Below are 18,062 nucleotides of genomic sequence, written 5' to 3'. Positions count from 1 at the left end.
AAAAAAGCAGTACAGGCAATATGGAAAGACCATCAGACCAGATGGAGGTTACAAAACAAAAAAAAAAAACATAAATCCTCAACCAGCTTCAGGGCATACACATACAGATTATTCACTCCTGTTGCTTCTACATTTTTCATCCGTGAGAAGCATAAATCAAGAGCTGGAGTTAGATTATGAAAAATAATTAGGAAATCAATAAGGAGATTAAAATTCACATCTCATTAATCCTCTCATAAGCAGAATAGATTAGAGAAGAGCTAAAACAAAAGATTAAGTGCTTTGAAATGTATCTTTGGAGAAAAGGCAAAATTTTGGTTATCTCCTTCAAGTAATGAAATTTCTAAAATACATTGTTTATAATTGGCTTAGAGTTCTTTAAGCACGTTTCACTTATTGAGAAAGCATAATTATCTAAAACTTACTGCAACCTACAAATAAAAAACTAAAATACAGGCAGGCTGGCAGGCTTTGTACTGCTCTTGCATTAGAATGTTTTGTAAGCAAATTATATCCAGTCTCTTAGTGCTGTTCATACTTAGTTATGCTGCTGTTCATACCCATCCAGTTTCATATGGGGGCTCTCTCAGGGAACCAGGCAATACATAGGTTCTTGTTATATTCCTTAAAATACACAACTCATCCTGTTACCACTGGGAACTTTTAACGCAAATCAACTGCATGCACAATGAAAAAGAGCCAGGACTGCAAATCATACTTAAGCTATAGCCCTATTTTAGTCCAGCTAAGTGATCCCCAGCTGCTTAGCATCCACCTACTGCACTCATAGCTTGCATGAGTTTCAACTCTTCTCCATACTAAAGGAAAATCTTCTTTGGAATACCACTGTCAATGAACTCAACATGTAAACAGGTCTGTTCATTGAGATCCCATACCCAAGTTTACCAGACAGACAAAGGACACCACAAAATACACAAATATGGAACACCCCTATAATCTTCCTTAAAGCAACTATCTCAGATCTTCTGCTTTTGCTGGTGTGCTGCTGACTAAGCCGTGAGACATCCACTATGGTCACACTGGATTTGTTACAAACACCACAATACATATATTCAATATGCAGCTTCAAAAAACACATTAAGTGTATGACTTCTGAAGTGCTAAAACCTGTAGCATAAGGTAGTGCCATAGATTAGGGAAAAAAAAAACAACACAGAACAATTCTATTACCAGCTAAATTTGCAAGAAGCCAGCAAGAGAAAGGACTACAGATTCACACAATTGATGGTGAAAAAATTCCAAAACTGCTGTAGAAAGGGAAGAGAAAAAAACAAAAAAAAAAGGGTACTTTCTGGAAAGTGAAAAATCTGAATTTATACTACAGCCAATTTAGGCCAAAGTCAATAACACTTAGTGGGCAACCAAGAGTGGGCTGACAACACTACAGAGGGAAAGCAAACAGAAAAATACCTATAAAACCTCTTTGGCCAGTATACAATTAAATTTTCCATTTTTTTCTGTACATACTAAAAAAAATTCTTCCTCTTCCTTCTCACAATAATTTCTGATTGCAAAGCAAATAAATTTTTATTTAAGGGGGTAGTAGGAAGCCCTATTTGAGAAAATGTTATCAGTGTGATATAACCAGTCTTTAAAAATACCAGAATCAGATTTAAGAATACATTCAGGTAAAAGCCCGTCCTGAAGAGCAATACTTGTTTTCCTGTGCCCACACCCAGGACGGCCCATTACTGAATTGTTCCCTGCTGACGCGGATCTCCCGTGGTGCCTGCCTAAGACAGCCCCTGTGTGACAGCCGTGCCCAGCAGGCTGCAGGGAGGAGGACCCAGGAGCACTGCAAGTGGGTGAACAGAGGGAGCTTCCCCTCTGCAACCTGCAGGCAGCAAGGCAGGACTTTGCTTTTCTCTAGAAGGCAGAGCTGGAAGCCTGGAGGTCTGATCATGTTATGTTTACAACCTAAGATTAAATGTTCATTTAATGTCTCTTCGTTCGGTTTGGTTTTGGAAGATCCTCAAAGGAGCCAAAGCACTGGACGAGCACTCCCTGAAGTGCTCATCAGCTGAAAAAATGGAAGGTAATGCAAAATACATGGCAAGAAAACAGCAGGTAGCAGCCAAATTAAAAAACAACCAACATTAACATGATTTTTGTATCTCTAACATTGTCATGCTACCCAAGACCTCTATAAAAACACACCTGGCATTCATATAATCATTTTCCTACACACAGTGCTCTCAGAGAGTCATTATGCTAAACCGAATGCTCATCAGCTGCTTAAGGATCATACTGATAAGCAGTTTCATGATATCAATGCAACAGAATTTTTCCTGCAAATTGAAAGAGGGAAGTGGGACACATAGAGTTGAGAGAAGGACTGGAACAGAGAAAAAAGCACATATGCACTTTCTTGCTACCAGCATGTCTCTGGCTCTGGCTGGTATCTAGGAAAGCAGGGATAGCCTGTAGAAAAGCCAGGCCTCTACTGTTTTCCATTTGTATGGTGATAAATAATAGCCCCACACAACATTTTCAGTTTCTCCCTGCTGACTGGAAGAGCTATTTGCATAGGGAAAATACAGCCTAGCACACAATTATTCTTATGTAAGCAAGGTACTAAGTACATTATTAAGGTCTTAAATTCTATATACCATTCTTACCCTTTTTATCTTCACACTGTAAATGGACTTGATGTTTATTTCAACTCCTCCTGGTTTGATTTTACATATTTTGTTTTTAGACATCTACCCCGGTCCATTAAAAATAATCAACTGTTATTTCCTGTTAATAACTAATGAGGAAATGGGCACTCAACTATATCCAGTTCACAAAGAAAAACACTAAGAAATCTCGTGTGTTCTCTTGCTTTTAGGAATTATCAACAATATCTGAAAAAGGTTAAGATTTCTATCACTCAGATCACATCCAAGAATATAATTAACCCTACAATAAGATTAAAAATTCAACTTTATTTTTTGCTGCATGTCCAGTACTCACAACAAGCAATACATTTCCTTTGCAATCATCCTTGTCTAGGCTTGAAAACATTTCTCTTCCCTGCAGTCCCATTTTCAACTCCTTATTCAGATTTCCCTTCTCTAGAACTCAAAATAAATTTTTGTTCCTCTAGAGTCTGTTCATCTGACTCCTTCTGGTTCTGGAGTATGATGCCTGCTCTTCCGCTATGCTCCACCTAAGGCATTTAAAGCACCTAAGAGAGTATAATCATGGATTCATAAATGGTTTGGGTTGGAAGGGATCTTAAAAATCATCAAGTTCCAACCCCTTGACAGGGGCAGATCACCACATCAGGTTACTCAGAGTCCTGTCCAATCTGGCTTTGAACACTCCCAGAAGTTGGGGGCATCCACAACTTCTCTGGGCAACCTGTTTCAGAGTCTCACCACCCTAACAGTAAAGAACTTACTCCTAATATTTAATCTAAACCTATCCTTGTTCAATTGGAAACCATTTTCCTTTATACTGCCAATGGAGACCCTAAAACGGAGTCCTTCTTCATCTTTCCTGTAGTCCATCTTCAAATACTGAAGGATCACTGTAAGATGTCTCCAGAGCTCTCTCTCTTCTCCAGGTTGAACAACCCCAACTGTTTCAGTCTCACTTCACAGGACCAGTGCTTCATCCCTCTTAGCATCTTTGTGGGCCCCATCTGGACCTGCTCCAACAGCTCCATGTCCTTCCTACATTGGAAGCCCAGACTTGGATGCAGCACTGCAGGAAGGGCTCTCATGAGAGTGTAGCAGCGTTGGGGAATCACCTCCCTTGACCTGCTGGTCATACTTCTCCTGATGCAGCCCAGGATACTGCTGGGTTTCCAGGCTGAAAGTGCACATTGCCAGCTCACACTCAGATCTGCACCCACCAGCCCCCACCAAGTCCTTCTGTGCAGGCCTGGTCTCAACTTACTGCCCAGCCTGTATTCACGTTTGGAATTGCTCTAACTCCATTTGAAGGAATGAAACTTCTGCTTTCAGATACCTGAAAATATAGACAGTGGTAAAGCAAACATAAGCACAAGCTACAAGCATTTCAACTGATCGCACTGGAATAGGACTACATAGCTCTCCAGTCCTGCCCTGCTTAAATTAAAAAAAAAAAAAAAAAGCAAATTTCTAAAACAATACATTTTTACATAAAATCTGAGGACTTTGACACATTAACATCACAACAATTCATTAAGAAGTTCAAGCTTGTCTGCCAATCTGTGGCAACCATGCTAGGTACACACACCTGACCTCAGGGAAAAATGAGTATTTATGAACATCTTGTTATCTAAAATACGCCACCAAAGTTTTTCAGATATGAATCATGAAAAAACATACATCATCTCTATGAAAATACACTTTTGTAGCCACTGAACTGATTCTCAGCTCATACTCAAGACAGTACAATTCAAATCAGGCCCCCTGCACCACACACACAAAATCCAAGAAAGTATAAGTTGACTAGATTTGAGTATCCTACTTGGAGAAAGACATATATTAAATACTTAACTGAATTAATACTTCCAAAATTAATATGTCACAGTTCTCCCCTTCTCTTCCTCCCTACAAATTTCACTGAAGAAAGATCATCACACTTTTGCTGGAAGACATACCATACAAAATCTGAAATCAACATCCGGCTAAAATAATTTAGGAAACTGTTTTAAGTATAGATAAAAATGATAGACTTTTGCTCAATTCCTATACAATATTTGGCAACAAATCCTATTTTAATACCTATAATTTAGCTATGCCCACTTTACATGAAAAAACATCATTAAACATAAGAAACGTTCTTCTTTCCTTTCTGTGCCCATGAATAATGCATAATTTACAGCACATGCCTTTTATCTAGTTCTACTGTAGGAGCTGCTTAAGGTAACTCTTTTTAAACCCTCCTGAGTTTGCAAATAGGCAAAATTCTATCAAATACCAAATTACTCTGTCACATATTGTTCTTTACCAGTCCTTTACAAATTCAACAGTTTGCAAATAGCATTGAGCTATACAGAACAGTGGGAAGAAACATTTTAAATGTTTTTGAGAACTGTGATAAAGACATATATCTGAAAGCTGAGTCAAAGTACTCATGATCATCAATGCTCAAGTCACATTTGAAAAAGGAGAAAAAAATGCTTTTGTTTTCACTTGAAAAATATGTCTTGGCTATGACAATGGACATAAATCCCAAGTTTTGCAGACATCATGATGTTTCAGTCTCATAATAAAACATTCAAACAGACATTTCTGTGCTCCACAGTGCCATAAAACAGAGTGCATTTAGCATTAAATGCTGCCTTTCAGGTTAAAATGGAGAAATAAAGCAGTCTTGTGAAAACTCAAGGGTCATACAGATCAGTTTGAGGAGCACAAATAAATTCCCTTCTTTTTCAGAAGAAAAGCTCTCAAATCCCACTGTGGCACCTCAGACACGCCTCCAATGAAGAATATAATGATAAATATCTCAGTGAGAAAGCAAGCCATGCTATTCCACATTTCACCCCCTTCTTCTACTTAATTTTTTAAAATTTCAATACATTCTGTTAATAGATATTCAAACAAGTTGAAGTTAGGGTTTGGCCATGGACTTCTGCTTTAAATTTTCCAATTTCAAGCACAGGAAGTGAATGTGAGGGTTACTCAACTGCTGATCTGAGTTCATGCCCATTTCACCAATTACAGCCTTGCACAAAATAATTTCACATCATAATCACACCTCTTATTTACTTCAAGAAATTTAAATAGACCAAGCTCTTAAACCCTGTCATAATAAGGCACCCTGTATTCTCCTAACTCTTCTCTGAATCCCATACAACTTTTATTCATGTTGAAAGGTGAAAGATCTTACAAAATGTATATAGCACTGCCAAATGAGAGGCAACTTCTCCCCAGTCTCAGTTCCCAGACTAGATACCAGCATCCTGAAACAGAACACATGCAGGGTCTTGATAATCTTGAAGAAAAACAGAATAATATTCTCTTTGCCCCACTTTAGCAAGCAACCCACGTAATCGCCATCAGAAACTTGTCTTCTGCTACCTACTCCTTTTTCTGTCTCTTATCTGTAGGTTATTTGATTACATTACATTTTCTCTGAGATTACTAATTAAAAATGGAAGATAACCAAGAATTAAATCTTGCAATACACCATAAAGATCATGTGCTTGATAAAAACATGCTTGCTGAAAGTTCTGTTTGTTCCTCCCGATGACAGCACTCAGAAGAAAGAAAAATGTCACTACAAATATGGACAGATTTGTTTACAGCATGTGACTATATTCATGGTTTCTAGTATGCAAACAAGGTGATACCAGATATTGAGAATAATATTGTCCTTTCTATGACTTTTTAATCAATTTAGTAAGTACCATACTTCTTCTAGAAACTAGCACAAAGATGAACAACATGTCAAAATATTCCTCTCACAAAAGGTCCAGTGACCAAATCTTTATGACAGAAATGCATTTAAAATGTTATATATACATATAATTCAGTATGCTTTAGCAGCTACTCCATTATTTAATCCATCACTAGTCATCATCACCTAGGGTATCACCCCTCACTTTGCTTTTTTTCACTCTTAAATATTTAGCCTTCTTCTGGATTTCCTGCATTCCTCAGCTAAATAATTCTTTAACCAGCAGGTTACATCACATATCCAAGGAACAGAAACAAAAGAAGGCTTTTCTTTCTCAGGCTGCTCTTTTATCCTGGGCACACAGTAACTACATACAGCAGTCATCATTTCCAGCTTCAGAATGGCTGGAAAAGTGGAAAACCAGAATTCCGTGCTACCCATTATGTACAATACCACCATTGGCCCAATTATTTTGAGGGCAAGTGAAAACTTCACAATTCTAGATTTAAATTTGCTCAATCTACACCCAAATGTAATAAATTAAAAACTAAGGGAAGCTAGAAAGGGGTTACTGCTTTTCACATCTAGCTCTACAGGGATCAGTTCTGACATAAGGCATTAGAGTAGTAGACAATAAGCACTCCAGTATTGCTGCTCCTGGTACTTTGACCAGAGACTTCCAGAAGAGATAAGAAAATCTACACCAATAACTTCCTTTGCAATTTTAGCTTACACATCCAAATCTAAATGCAAATATACATGTTATTTCCCTCACTGTTTATGAGTAGCTTAATGCATGGTGGGAAGTTTGCTCTATCTGTAGCATTATGCTTAAAAAGAAATGTGGTTTCAGTCTCTGAAACCCTCACTAGCATGTTGCACATAGTCAGCCCTCAGCAGCAAGCAGGGAAAGGGAGAGTAAAGGATAACAAAATCTCTTGAATAACATGTATATGCTTTAAAGCACTCAGAACTCCTTTTCATCATTATCCTTTCCATTGTACATACTATGAAAACTAAAGGATTAAGAGAATACAGATCACATGTCCCAAAATCATAAATTCAAGAATACACACAATTCTACCTGGTTTAGCAGAGCGAGACAGGGAGCCCTCCACAAAAAAAAGCTTCTAAATGACCTTAACAAAATGCCCCAGATAGAGAAGTTAGCCCAGCACTACTCCAAATCCTCCCTCTCAGAAGAAAGTCTGGGTTAAGGAAGTCTGCACATGTCCATTACCAAAACATTGCTCTTTGAGTCATACAGGTACTTTAGGAGAGCTGCAGCTTCAAGCAGTTTCTTTGTGTGTCCCAAAGCTGCCTCTCCAGGCTACAACAGGCATGGTGATGGGTTTGTTTCCTAACTATCACAGCTATAAGAAGGAGCAAGCCAGATGCAGGAGTTATGCTATTCTCCCTTAAGAAAATAAGGGAGAATACAAGTTCCAAGATGTTACTAAAGACAGACGAGCGCCAGTAGCAATATAATTTTTTCTTGATGTCTGTTCTTGATTTTGAGTATGAAACCTCAGACGCCAAATTTTAAGCAGGTCTAAGAGAGAAGTATCTACTGCAGCCTTTTCTAAATATCAGCATCACAAAGCAATAAGAGGTCTTTAAAATGATTATTTGATGCCCAATAACCTGAGAACATAAAGTTATATTCAGCAATACCTATTAAAAAAAGAACAAGACCAAAGAATATAAAAGAAAAGAAAACATTACTACCATCACCAGGGTAAGACAGAATCCAATTTAGCTGAATAACCAGAAGGGAAGACCACACCATCTACTTCTATATCCAAGCAGTCCAGAAGCTTGAAGAGGTGAGAAAAATAAAAGTGCTACTGTTTAAGCATCTCTAATCATGAGGTGCTTAAGATGTGTTGAGAAGTGTGCACTCTTTCTGTGTGAATGAACAATTTCCTGAAGGCAAATACATATGTGAATGCACCTATTTACACATACATATAACTAAATACACTTAATAAATTTTACCTGAGCAGGAGGTACTGCAGCTGCTGGTAAAGGATTAGAGATCATTGGGCCAAAGATATCCAGGTCATCATTCAGTGCTGTGACAGCAGCAGTGCCTCCATTTGTAACAGATGCTTCAGCTGGACCATCTAAAAAAGCAACAGAATCACTTTTAAAGTGAAAATCAAGAATATCTTAACACCATGAGAATAATTAAAGCTGTCTATTCTCTCCCACCCTGCCCCCTTCAAAAAAGTGCTCCATTTCTGAGATATTTTTCAGACTGTGATATTGTTCAGATTTTGTAAAGACCTCTTTCCCGAAGAAGATGGCACATTACTGTCCTTCAAGAAAAAAAAAAAAAAAAAAAAAAAAAAAAACAAAAAAAACAAAAAAAAACAAAAAACAAAAACCAACCCATGACAAAATACCACTTAAAACTTCCCTAAGGACAACCACACCAACTAAGCAGTATACAGTACTCATTTTTCAAGAGTCTCTGCAATCTCTGCACACCAACATTTTTAGTAAGAATTTAAACAGACGTCTTACTCAGAAGGTCCAAATTTGGTAGCCATGTATCAGACAAAATACACTCATCTGTGCTCCGGAATTAAAGTTTGCATTTTAGAATCCATGAAGTTATTATTGATATGCTATTTTACTCAAGAGTACATAAATAAACTTTGCATTAAGGAAAAGGTCCATTCTTCCCCTTTTTCAAAAGTACTTTGCACAGACTTTATTCTATAGCTCCATATGAGCACACCTGTCAGGCACACTGAGCTAATAATCCATAAGAACCTATGGCTCTCGCTCTGAGCCTTGGTGTCTGTAAACCACTTTAACACATGAACACACTTACTGATCTAGGTGGACGTGGATGCATGCATGACAAAAAAGAAGAATTATGCCTTAAAGAGAATTTGTAATAAAGTACTTTAAAAGATACAGGGACAGAAATATCACAAAAGTGTTTTTAAGGAACAGAGCAACCATTCTCTTCTGATTTCAAGCTGCTCAAGAAAAAGGCATAAGAATTGGCTAATAAATTCATATCTAAGCATATCACAAGTGGGTTGCCATTACATAGAGCGTGACAAATACAAAGGTGACTCTAGATTCTACTGAGCTTTATAATGACTGAATAGTCCTAACAGCAAGTTTAAGAAAGCTTTTATGGGCAATAGAAGAAGTCTAAAATTAACCAATCTCAGTGCAGAAGTCAGACTTCTCTGGCAGAACAAACTAGCTGAATTAAGTCAAAACTTTCTCTGCAAAAGAAACACTGCCATGACTGGCACAGCTGTTTATATATCACAGGAGGGTCAGTATTCCAAAAGCCCTAAAGTACAGTATACTGGAAACAGTACACTGCTACTAATATCATAAGACTGCATTCTGAAACAATCCACTCAGTAGACCATTACCCACGGATTCTGTGCTGGTTTTGGCTGGGACAGAGTTAATGCTTCTCTCAGTAGCCAGTATGGGCTCTGATTTGGATTTGTGCTGGAAACAGTTGATAACACAGGGCTGTTTTCAGTATTGCCAAGCAGTGCTTGCAAAGTCAAAGACTTTCCTGCTCCCTACCCCAACCCACCAATGAGGAGGCTGGGGGTGGACAAGGAGTTGTGAGGGGACACAGCCAGGACAGTGACGTCAACTACTGAAGGGATATTCCATACCCAACACATGATGTCATGCTCAGTATATAAAGGAGTAGGAAGAAGGAGGAGGAGGAGGAACACCTTTGGAATGATAGCATTTGTATTCTCAAGTCACTGTTACACATGATGGAGCCTCAATTTCCTGGGGATGTCTGAACACCTGCCTGCCCATGGAAAGTGGTGTATAAATTCCTAGTTTTGTTTTCCTTACATGCACAGCTTTTGCTTTACTTGTTGAATTATTTTTATCTCAACCAGCAAGTTTTCTCACTTTAACCCTCCTGATTCTCTTCCACATCCCATGAGGGGAGTGAGCAAGTGGCTGTGTGGGGCTTAGTTGCGAGCTGGGGTCAAACCATGACAGATGCCTTCTCATTTCTGTCTGCCTTTGATGAAGGCCAAGTGGCCATGGGAATGAGTTGACACTACTAGATCTTCTATGCTAAGTAAAAAAGTGAGCAGCTCGAGGAAGGTGAAGTAGCCATCTCAGTCAGTTTTATTACTCTTCTGTGATTTGACTTTGCTGGGGGACTGCTGTTGCACTGATTCTGAAAAGCAAAGTTACAAACTCAGCCATGATTATGATAGAGCTCCTTGCACCTTAATGCAAAGGTCTCCTCTTTCCCTTATTTCTGATGAATGGAAGCCAGTGGACAGCAGAATGACCATATGTATAATCTATTGCACCATTTGATGCACATTAGTGCTGTGAGATGTGTGTAAATAAATGTACTGGTCATTTAAGCATAAGCTTCTTTCGGGGTCATTCTGCAGACTGGCAGTTCCAAAAACATCTCCCCAAAGGTTCACTGTTTCAGATAAATTTAGGAATGAACTGTGCGTAATTTTGAAGCAAAAGGTCTGTCAGGAAATAATAATTTTATGTTCTCATTTTCTCAGTCAGGTACATGTATTAAAAAAAAAATCTTTCTTGTCATATTCCAAAGTAGTTTAGATTTCCTGAATGTAAAGGTGTTTAACATAGAAGACTGAACATTTAAATGCAATCATTTACTGAAACAAGCACTTCATATATTTAGAACAGTCATGACAGAACCCATTTGCAAAAATATAGTATTTTTCAAATATTTAATATGCTGCTTATAAACTAATATTATGAAAACCCAGATTTTTGCTAGATTTGTTCTGTAAGAATGTTATTTGGTAATGCACATATCTTTCATCTCTTACCGAATGTATTACCTCCCTGTCTCCACGGCTGCAGAAACCAGACATTTTGAATTACTGTTTACAACCCTTTTTTAAGCCTGTATGAATAGTATTAACAGATGATCCTGTTTTATTGATTTTTCAAAATGTAATAGTTGGAATATTTATATCTATTAAAAGACTCCAAAAACCTTCCTCCTTCCCTACTGAAAGAACTAAGTTTCAGAATATGGAAGAAAACCTAACAGTATTTTCACTCTAGTTTGTTACTTGTAGCAATATTAGTGTTTCCATTTAAATATATTTGCATGCAGGCATATACAGTCTTGTTTTTCAACATAATAATTCACAGTTCTTATACATAGATTATGGATAGTTTCAACTTCAACACAACAGGTTGTGGGATTAGGATGTATTACCTCCTTTCCCTTCTCATTTTAAAATATTTCTGTAATATAAAAAAGATACTTCAGCAGAGTTCTCAGTTTTAATTTATTCTAAGTATATCACTATTCTTTCAACTTGTGCCACCTACCATTAAAACCTGATTAGAAGAGGTGGTGTGTATATGACAGGAGGAAACACAGCTGTAGCCATTCCAGGGAACAGGTAAACATCAGATTAGGTTACATGGGCCTGTCTGAGTATTTTGAGAAATTTATAGCTTCAGCCACCACAGGATTACTTTGAAGCAATTGGCTTTTGAGAAACAGGACTTCCATCACTTTTCTGGAGAACACATAGCCAGGAATGAAATGTTAGATGTAGCAAAAACCAGTGCAATGAGAGCAGATGCAAAGCAGAGCTTCCATGCTCAGTCAGAAAAGGGAATATGAAGAGTCAGTAGATGCTGTTCTTCACCCTTGCTCCTAGGTGTGGTTCCAAAACTTCTCTTCTTACAGTTTATGACAATATTACACGTAATATATGACTGCTGTCTGCCACACTGTAACAGCAGATGATGCTTCTGATTTCAGATTTAGAAGTCTTGTTTCAGTTTGATAGGAGAAACAGGAATTATTTACCAGGATGTATTTAATAATATAGTCAAGGGTTCCAGTGAAGTTTACCTTTACAGTTCTTTTTCTGTATAGATTTTATTAATCCCTGACATGATAATTTCCAATTCAGTGCTGCCTTCTGTTATTCATATACATCATAGTTTTCATACACATCATCAATCCTTGGTATATTAATCTGCACCAATAGTGAGAAAGACCAGCATAAGGGCTTCAAAGGGACAGCAAGAGAGGAAACAGAGAAAAAGCAGATCTGGTCTTAAACTCTGCATTTCTGAAACTCATTTTTTATGAACCAAACTGTTTACAAGAACTTTGTTACTAAGCAGCCATGTATTTTTATATATACAATCATTTATGACAGCCATACCAAGACTTTCAATAGAGAGAATATGCATATGGTTATTTTTTACACCAAATTACTAGAAAGGCAGAACTGAGAGAAATAGGTCAATAGTTTCAACAAAAATCTGGGACAAAGACTCAAATAAGGTCTGTCTGGCCAAAATTATTGCATAATTATTTAATGCATTAGTAAAATTTTATTTACTGCTAAAACATTTGCAGAAGGGAAAAAACAATCATAGAGGGGCGATTTCTACATAATACTTCCGAAAATAAATTGTGAAAAGCCAGAAAGTTAGTAATGACTCAAGTGGTTGTAAATGTTTTCCTTTTGGGTACATATATTGCTTTCCTAAGCATAATCTGAACATTGCAGCAACACTATAAATGTTAACATATTTACAAGCCAAATGCAAGGTCCTGCACCAGGTCAGGGCAACCCATGCTATAAATATAGGCTTGAGGATGAATGGATTGAGAACAGCCCTGCAGAGCAGGACCTATGGATCCTGGAGGATGAAAATCTGGACATGGGCAGGCAATGTGCATTTGCAGCCCAGAAACTCAACTGTATTCTGGGCTGCATCCAAAACAGCATGGCCAGCAGGTCGAGAGAAGGGATTCTACTTCTCTTCTCCACTCTGGTGAGACCCCAGCTGGAGTGTTGCATCCAGCTTAGAGGTCCCCAGCACCAGAAAGACATGGACCTGCTGCAACAGGTCCAGAGAAAGGCCATGAGCATGATCAGAGGAATTTCTCCTGTAAGGAAAGTCTGAGATAGTTGGGGCTGTTCAGCATGGAGAAGAGAAGGCTCCAGGGAGATCTTACTGTGGCCTTCCAGTACTTAAAGACCTTTAGGAAAGATCTGGACAGACGTTTTATTAGGGTCTGCAGTGATACAACAAGGGGTAGTGGTTCTAAACTAAACCAGGATAGATTCAGACTAGATACAAGAAAGGAACTTTTCACAATGAGGGTGGTGAAAGGTTGACCTGAGATGTGGTAGATGCCCTTCCCTGCAAACATTCAAGGCCGGGTTGGATGGGGCTCTGAGTAACCTGATCTAGTTGAAGATGTCCCTACTTATGGCAGGGGGGTTGTACTAGATGACCTTTAAAGATCCCTTCCAACCCAAACTATTCTAGGATTCTAGGAGTCTATGATCTATATGTGCATATATGATATTTATGTATTTACAAATCTATCTTTACTATTTCTTAAATGCAACTTTCCAACTTAGGACCAACCATGCTGCTTTGGTACTTACCCAACAGTCCTGACAAAAATACATCTCTCAGTTATGCAACATTCAGCTACGTTTCATATCATGATTAAGCTCTCAAAACTTCAGAGAACTCTTTCAGAGGATATTTCCCATGCAGAAGCAGAGAAGCAGCTTTTAGCATATCATATTTTACCTCCAGCCATGCCAGATGAATGTCCCACACAGCAAATTCAGTAGATACCATACTAAATCTGTTTTCTTCTGGTTATTCATTGTAACTACAGTGGTTAATCCAGAATATGAAATTCTTTATTTTTTGAAGGGCATATCTAAACAAGGCAAATGAGGCAGAATACATAAAATGCACTTTTCTTCCTGGTAATTATGTAAGGTAATATAATTTAAAACCACTATTTTTTCCTTTCTTTCCTCTCTATGTCAAAGTAATTTGTAAGTGGCATATCTTGGCAAACACAATGATCACAAAACGCCTGTGTAACATTCCAATATTCCACGGACATTTGTACATAGCTATCATACCATTTTTTGCAAAATATTAAGAAATCATTTACATCAACCTGGCATAAGTGGAGACATCTACTTTGTAAGTAAAAAAAAAAAAAAACCAAAAGAGAGGACAGAGCACAAGGTAAACACTAGAGAGATGAAAATACAGCACTGCCAATCATTTAAGTGCTGAAGAACTGTGGTTTACATACTGTGACTTTAAAACCAATGAGTGTTTCCTATAATTACCCCATTAAAAATTCATTTTATAACATCTTGTATTATTGATTTTAGTGTCAATTTTAGATCTCCACATTTTCAGCAGGGCACTCTTCCAGCATGGGTAAGATCCAAATAATTGTAGAGATGACTAAAAAAGCAGCTTCAGGCTTGGCCTACATAAACAGGTTGTTGTTTCCCACTGCTTGGGAAGAAAAGGAAGGAATCTGGGGTTGCACAGCAAGAACACTGACACTGCTGACCGCAGAGAGCATAACACAATATTTAGCTTGTTCATGTCCATTTCTCCACCTTTCCGTATGAGGACTTCTGAACTAAAATCTATTCTGAATCAGAAAGCCAAAACCCATAAATGTTGTTGCATCATCAAAAAGTGAGTATCTAAACAGCATCTCAATAACAATCTCCTGATGAGGAAATCAAGGGAACCACACAGATCTATTCAAAAGGGCTCAGAACAAACACAAAAGTGATAGAACAGTCACTGAGGATACTATGCCTCTTCTCCTATTACAAGATTTAAAGGTATAATTCCCCAAGGCATATTTTCTTGAAAATTTTGCAATTTGTAAAGAAAAGTTTCCTTTCAGAAAATTGCCCAGGTACAAATTCTGAGAGTTTCCTTTCAGAAAATTGCCCAGGTACAATTTTCATAGGATAAGTTCTATCTAAGGAAGTTTACTTCCTGATGAGGTCACTACTGCAAAACCAACTGAGACAAAAAGAACAATGACCCAGAGACTAACACCATACCCAAAGCTAGCAGTGAGGGTTACTCAAGAAAATACTTTGCCAAGAAGCTGGGCTGTTCTGAAAGCCAAAATTATTCTAGCATGAATTCTGATCCATTAAAATTACTTAACCTGCTATCACAAGTGATTTTGAGCTGCCCTACTAAAAGCTAGTGCTATTTTTCACTTGCAGAAATGAAGTCCTAAGAGAATGAATCCTCATTAGAAAAATGTCTGCTCAGTAAGAAGAACGAGCTAAGCAATCATATCCATTTTAATATTATTTGATATGACATATCAAACATTTTAATCAGTAGCGCATCATTGCAGCAAAAAAAGATGAGTGAAATTCTGGGATGTATCCACAGGGGTGCTACTTGCTGAGGCAAAGTTGTGATCATCCCACTCAACTCAGCACTTCCCAGGCTTCACCTGGAGTCAGTGTCCAGTTCTGGCTCCCGCAATTCAAGACAGACACAGACTGGAGAGGGTCCAAAGGAGAGGCAAGAAGACGGCCAAAGGGCTGCAGGACCTGCTCTGAGAGGAAAGACTGAAGGAGGTCGGTCTTTTCTCCCTGGAGAAGGGAAGGGTCAGGAAGACTCTCATCCCAGCATGCCAGTACTTAAAGGGCAGCTAAGAAGAGGACACAGCCTCTCTTCTCAACACACGGAGCCACACAGGGAAGACAGAGGGCAACAGGTACAAGTTTGTCAACGTAAGAAAGATTTTTTTTTACCATGAGATCAGTTACTAGAACAACTCCACATGTGGCAGAGTTCCCATCATTGGAGGTTTGCAGGCTGTGTGCCCAGATCGGATGCTAGATAATCTCTACACTCCCCTTCCCATGGACTCCTTGGACCAGAAGGTCATTTGAGGTCCCTTCCAACCTGGACTACTCTATATTTCTATGATATACTGAGTTGATGTGACCTCTCTTTTAATACTATCTGAAGTCTTCTATTGCAGGTGCTAATTAAAAGACAACCCTTGAAATGAAATATGCAGGTCTGCTCTCATTAACAAATACCTCATTTGCAGTTCAGAGGATTCTAAGTGCTTCTGGCTTATTACACTGCTTTTCAATTTGTTATTTAAAAGATCTTTAAGCATTCCCTCCTCTAAAATTATGGGGTTTTAACATACATATTATAAACTCTGCCCTTTTTATAACCCACTGAAGAAGCAGAGCTGTTGAACACCAATTATAATACTATTTTCATTGCACATTACATCTCAAGTTAGCCAATGTAATCGGAGTTCATTATTGTATCATAAACCAGTGTTACCAAGATACTTTTCAAATCATGAGCAACAGAATACAGAAGCCTAGCAATCTCAAAACCACATATTGATTAAATTTTAGGTTTTAATTAGGTTGTTGGTCTGCTAAAGGAAAATAAAGGAGAATCAGCTTTCCATCAGGTCTAAATTACTTTTTTTTAATAGGCTCATTCTACATTCATTCTACATGTGTTAATTAAGATTTGCACACCTATAGTAGCAATTACTTGGAATGAGATATGGACAACATACACATAACCCGTGTAAAAATGGAACTTTACAGTTAGCTCTACATCAGAGGGAAAAAAACACACATTTTGGATGAGAATGTGAGTTTTAAAACAGAGAAAGCATTTACTGTTTTGTCACATTCATACCTTGAAACAAAAAATAAAAACCCCCAAAACACTCTTCTTCAAAGTGAAGTTTCCAGAATTGCATTTAAGAGACTTATTAGCCTCCTCCAATATAATGTAGAAATCATGTAGAAAATTAAGAGTAACCATTACATGGACAGAAAGTGAATACTCTTAATATCCATCCACAATTTGTAAAAGATTTTCCTAACATTGAATTTCAAAAGGAAATAAAAATACCGTAATATTTTATTCTTCCATTTACATTTAAGGATTCCATCAAATGTAAAAAAATACATTTAGAGCAACACTAGATAAATGAAAGACATATTTTATGAGAATGGCCTATACACAACAGTATAGGCAGACAGTGCTAATTAAATTATTTTACTAGAAACTACTTTATTTACAGGACAAACCCATAGTTACCTGCCAGTCAGAAAACAAAAAGGTGGATCAGATAAAAATGAATGATGGTTGCAGTCAGTACAGAACATTGAAATGGCCACTATATTAAGTTTTACAAGGTATTAGTCTGACAGTTTACCGTTCTTTTAACCAGTATAGGAAATGTATGATATTATGTCTTTTACAGATACATAATTCAGATGACCTCAGCATTTTCATTAAAAAGTACACTTGTACCATAAACAATGAAAGACCTTTGAAGATCACTTTGATAACTTCCTCTTCCCACAGGATCTCATTACTCTCCCTAGCAAAACCTAAGTACTGATGTACCCACATCCCAATGGCATTTTCTGTTACAGTTTTAAATTCATGCATGACATGGTTTTCAAATTAATCTTTCAGTAATCAAAGAAAAAACAAAGTATATCTATTAAAATATAAAATTACATATCTATGTTTGATTTCAAACCAAGCAATTATGTATTGCTTACCAAGTCCTAAAAGGTCAATAGTGGGTTCTGATGACTTTTTTGGACTTGCTTTAGCTTCTGATTGCTGATCCTCTTTCTTCTGTGGCTTGTAAGGGAAAAAAAATAAACACAAGTAACATGTCTGAGACGATTCAGTGCTTAAAAATTTTTCATTAAAGATGCTGCTTCAGTATCAGAAGTAAAAGTCCTTTTCCATATTTGTTTATCATAATGAATTTGATTTGTAATGAAGTATGTGGCAGTTATGGTCAAAAGGGACATGGCACATGACTGTAAAAAATAACTGTTGTGCTT

The 18,062-nt window shown here is 37.5% G+C and overlaps 1 protein-coding gene across 4 annotated transcripts in view; it reads right to left on the bottom strand.

Annotated features, from left to right (window-relative positions):
• SMAP1 (small ArfGAP 1) overlaps positions 1-18,062 on the bottom strand; it is a 91,866-nt gene that overhangs the window by 4,588 nt on the left and 69,216 nt on the right. For 2 of the 4 annotated variants that reach the window (XM_068183770.1, XM_068183772.1), the window contains 2 exons: positions 17,769-17,853; positions 8,341-8,468 (listed from right to left, as the gene is read on the bottom strand). In XM_068183770.1, the coding sequence (XP_068039871.1) occupies positions 8,341-8,468; positions 17,769-17,853 (213 nt within the window). The remainder of the gene's footprint in view (positions 1-8,340; positions 8,469-17,768; positions 17,854-18,062) is intronic. The other 2 variants (XM_068183771.1, XM_068183773.1) reach the window with 1 other exon arrangement.

This window comes from Anomalospiza imberbis, chromosome 3, assembly GCF_031753505.1.
Source record: "Anomalospiza imberbis isolate Cuckoo-Finch-1a 21T00152 chromosome 3, ASM3175350v1, whole genome shotgun sequence".
NCBI classification, from domain to species: Eukaryota; Metazoa; Chordata; class Aves; order Passeriformes; family Viduidae; genus Anomalospiza; species Anomalospiza imberbis.
The sequence above is the reverse complement of the archived record's forward strand: the minus strand, read 5'-3'. Positions and strand labels throughout refer to the sequence as shown.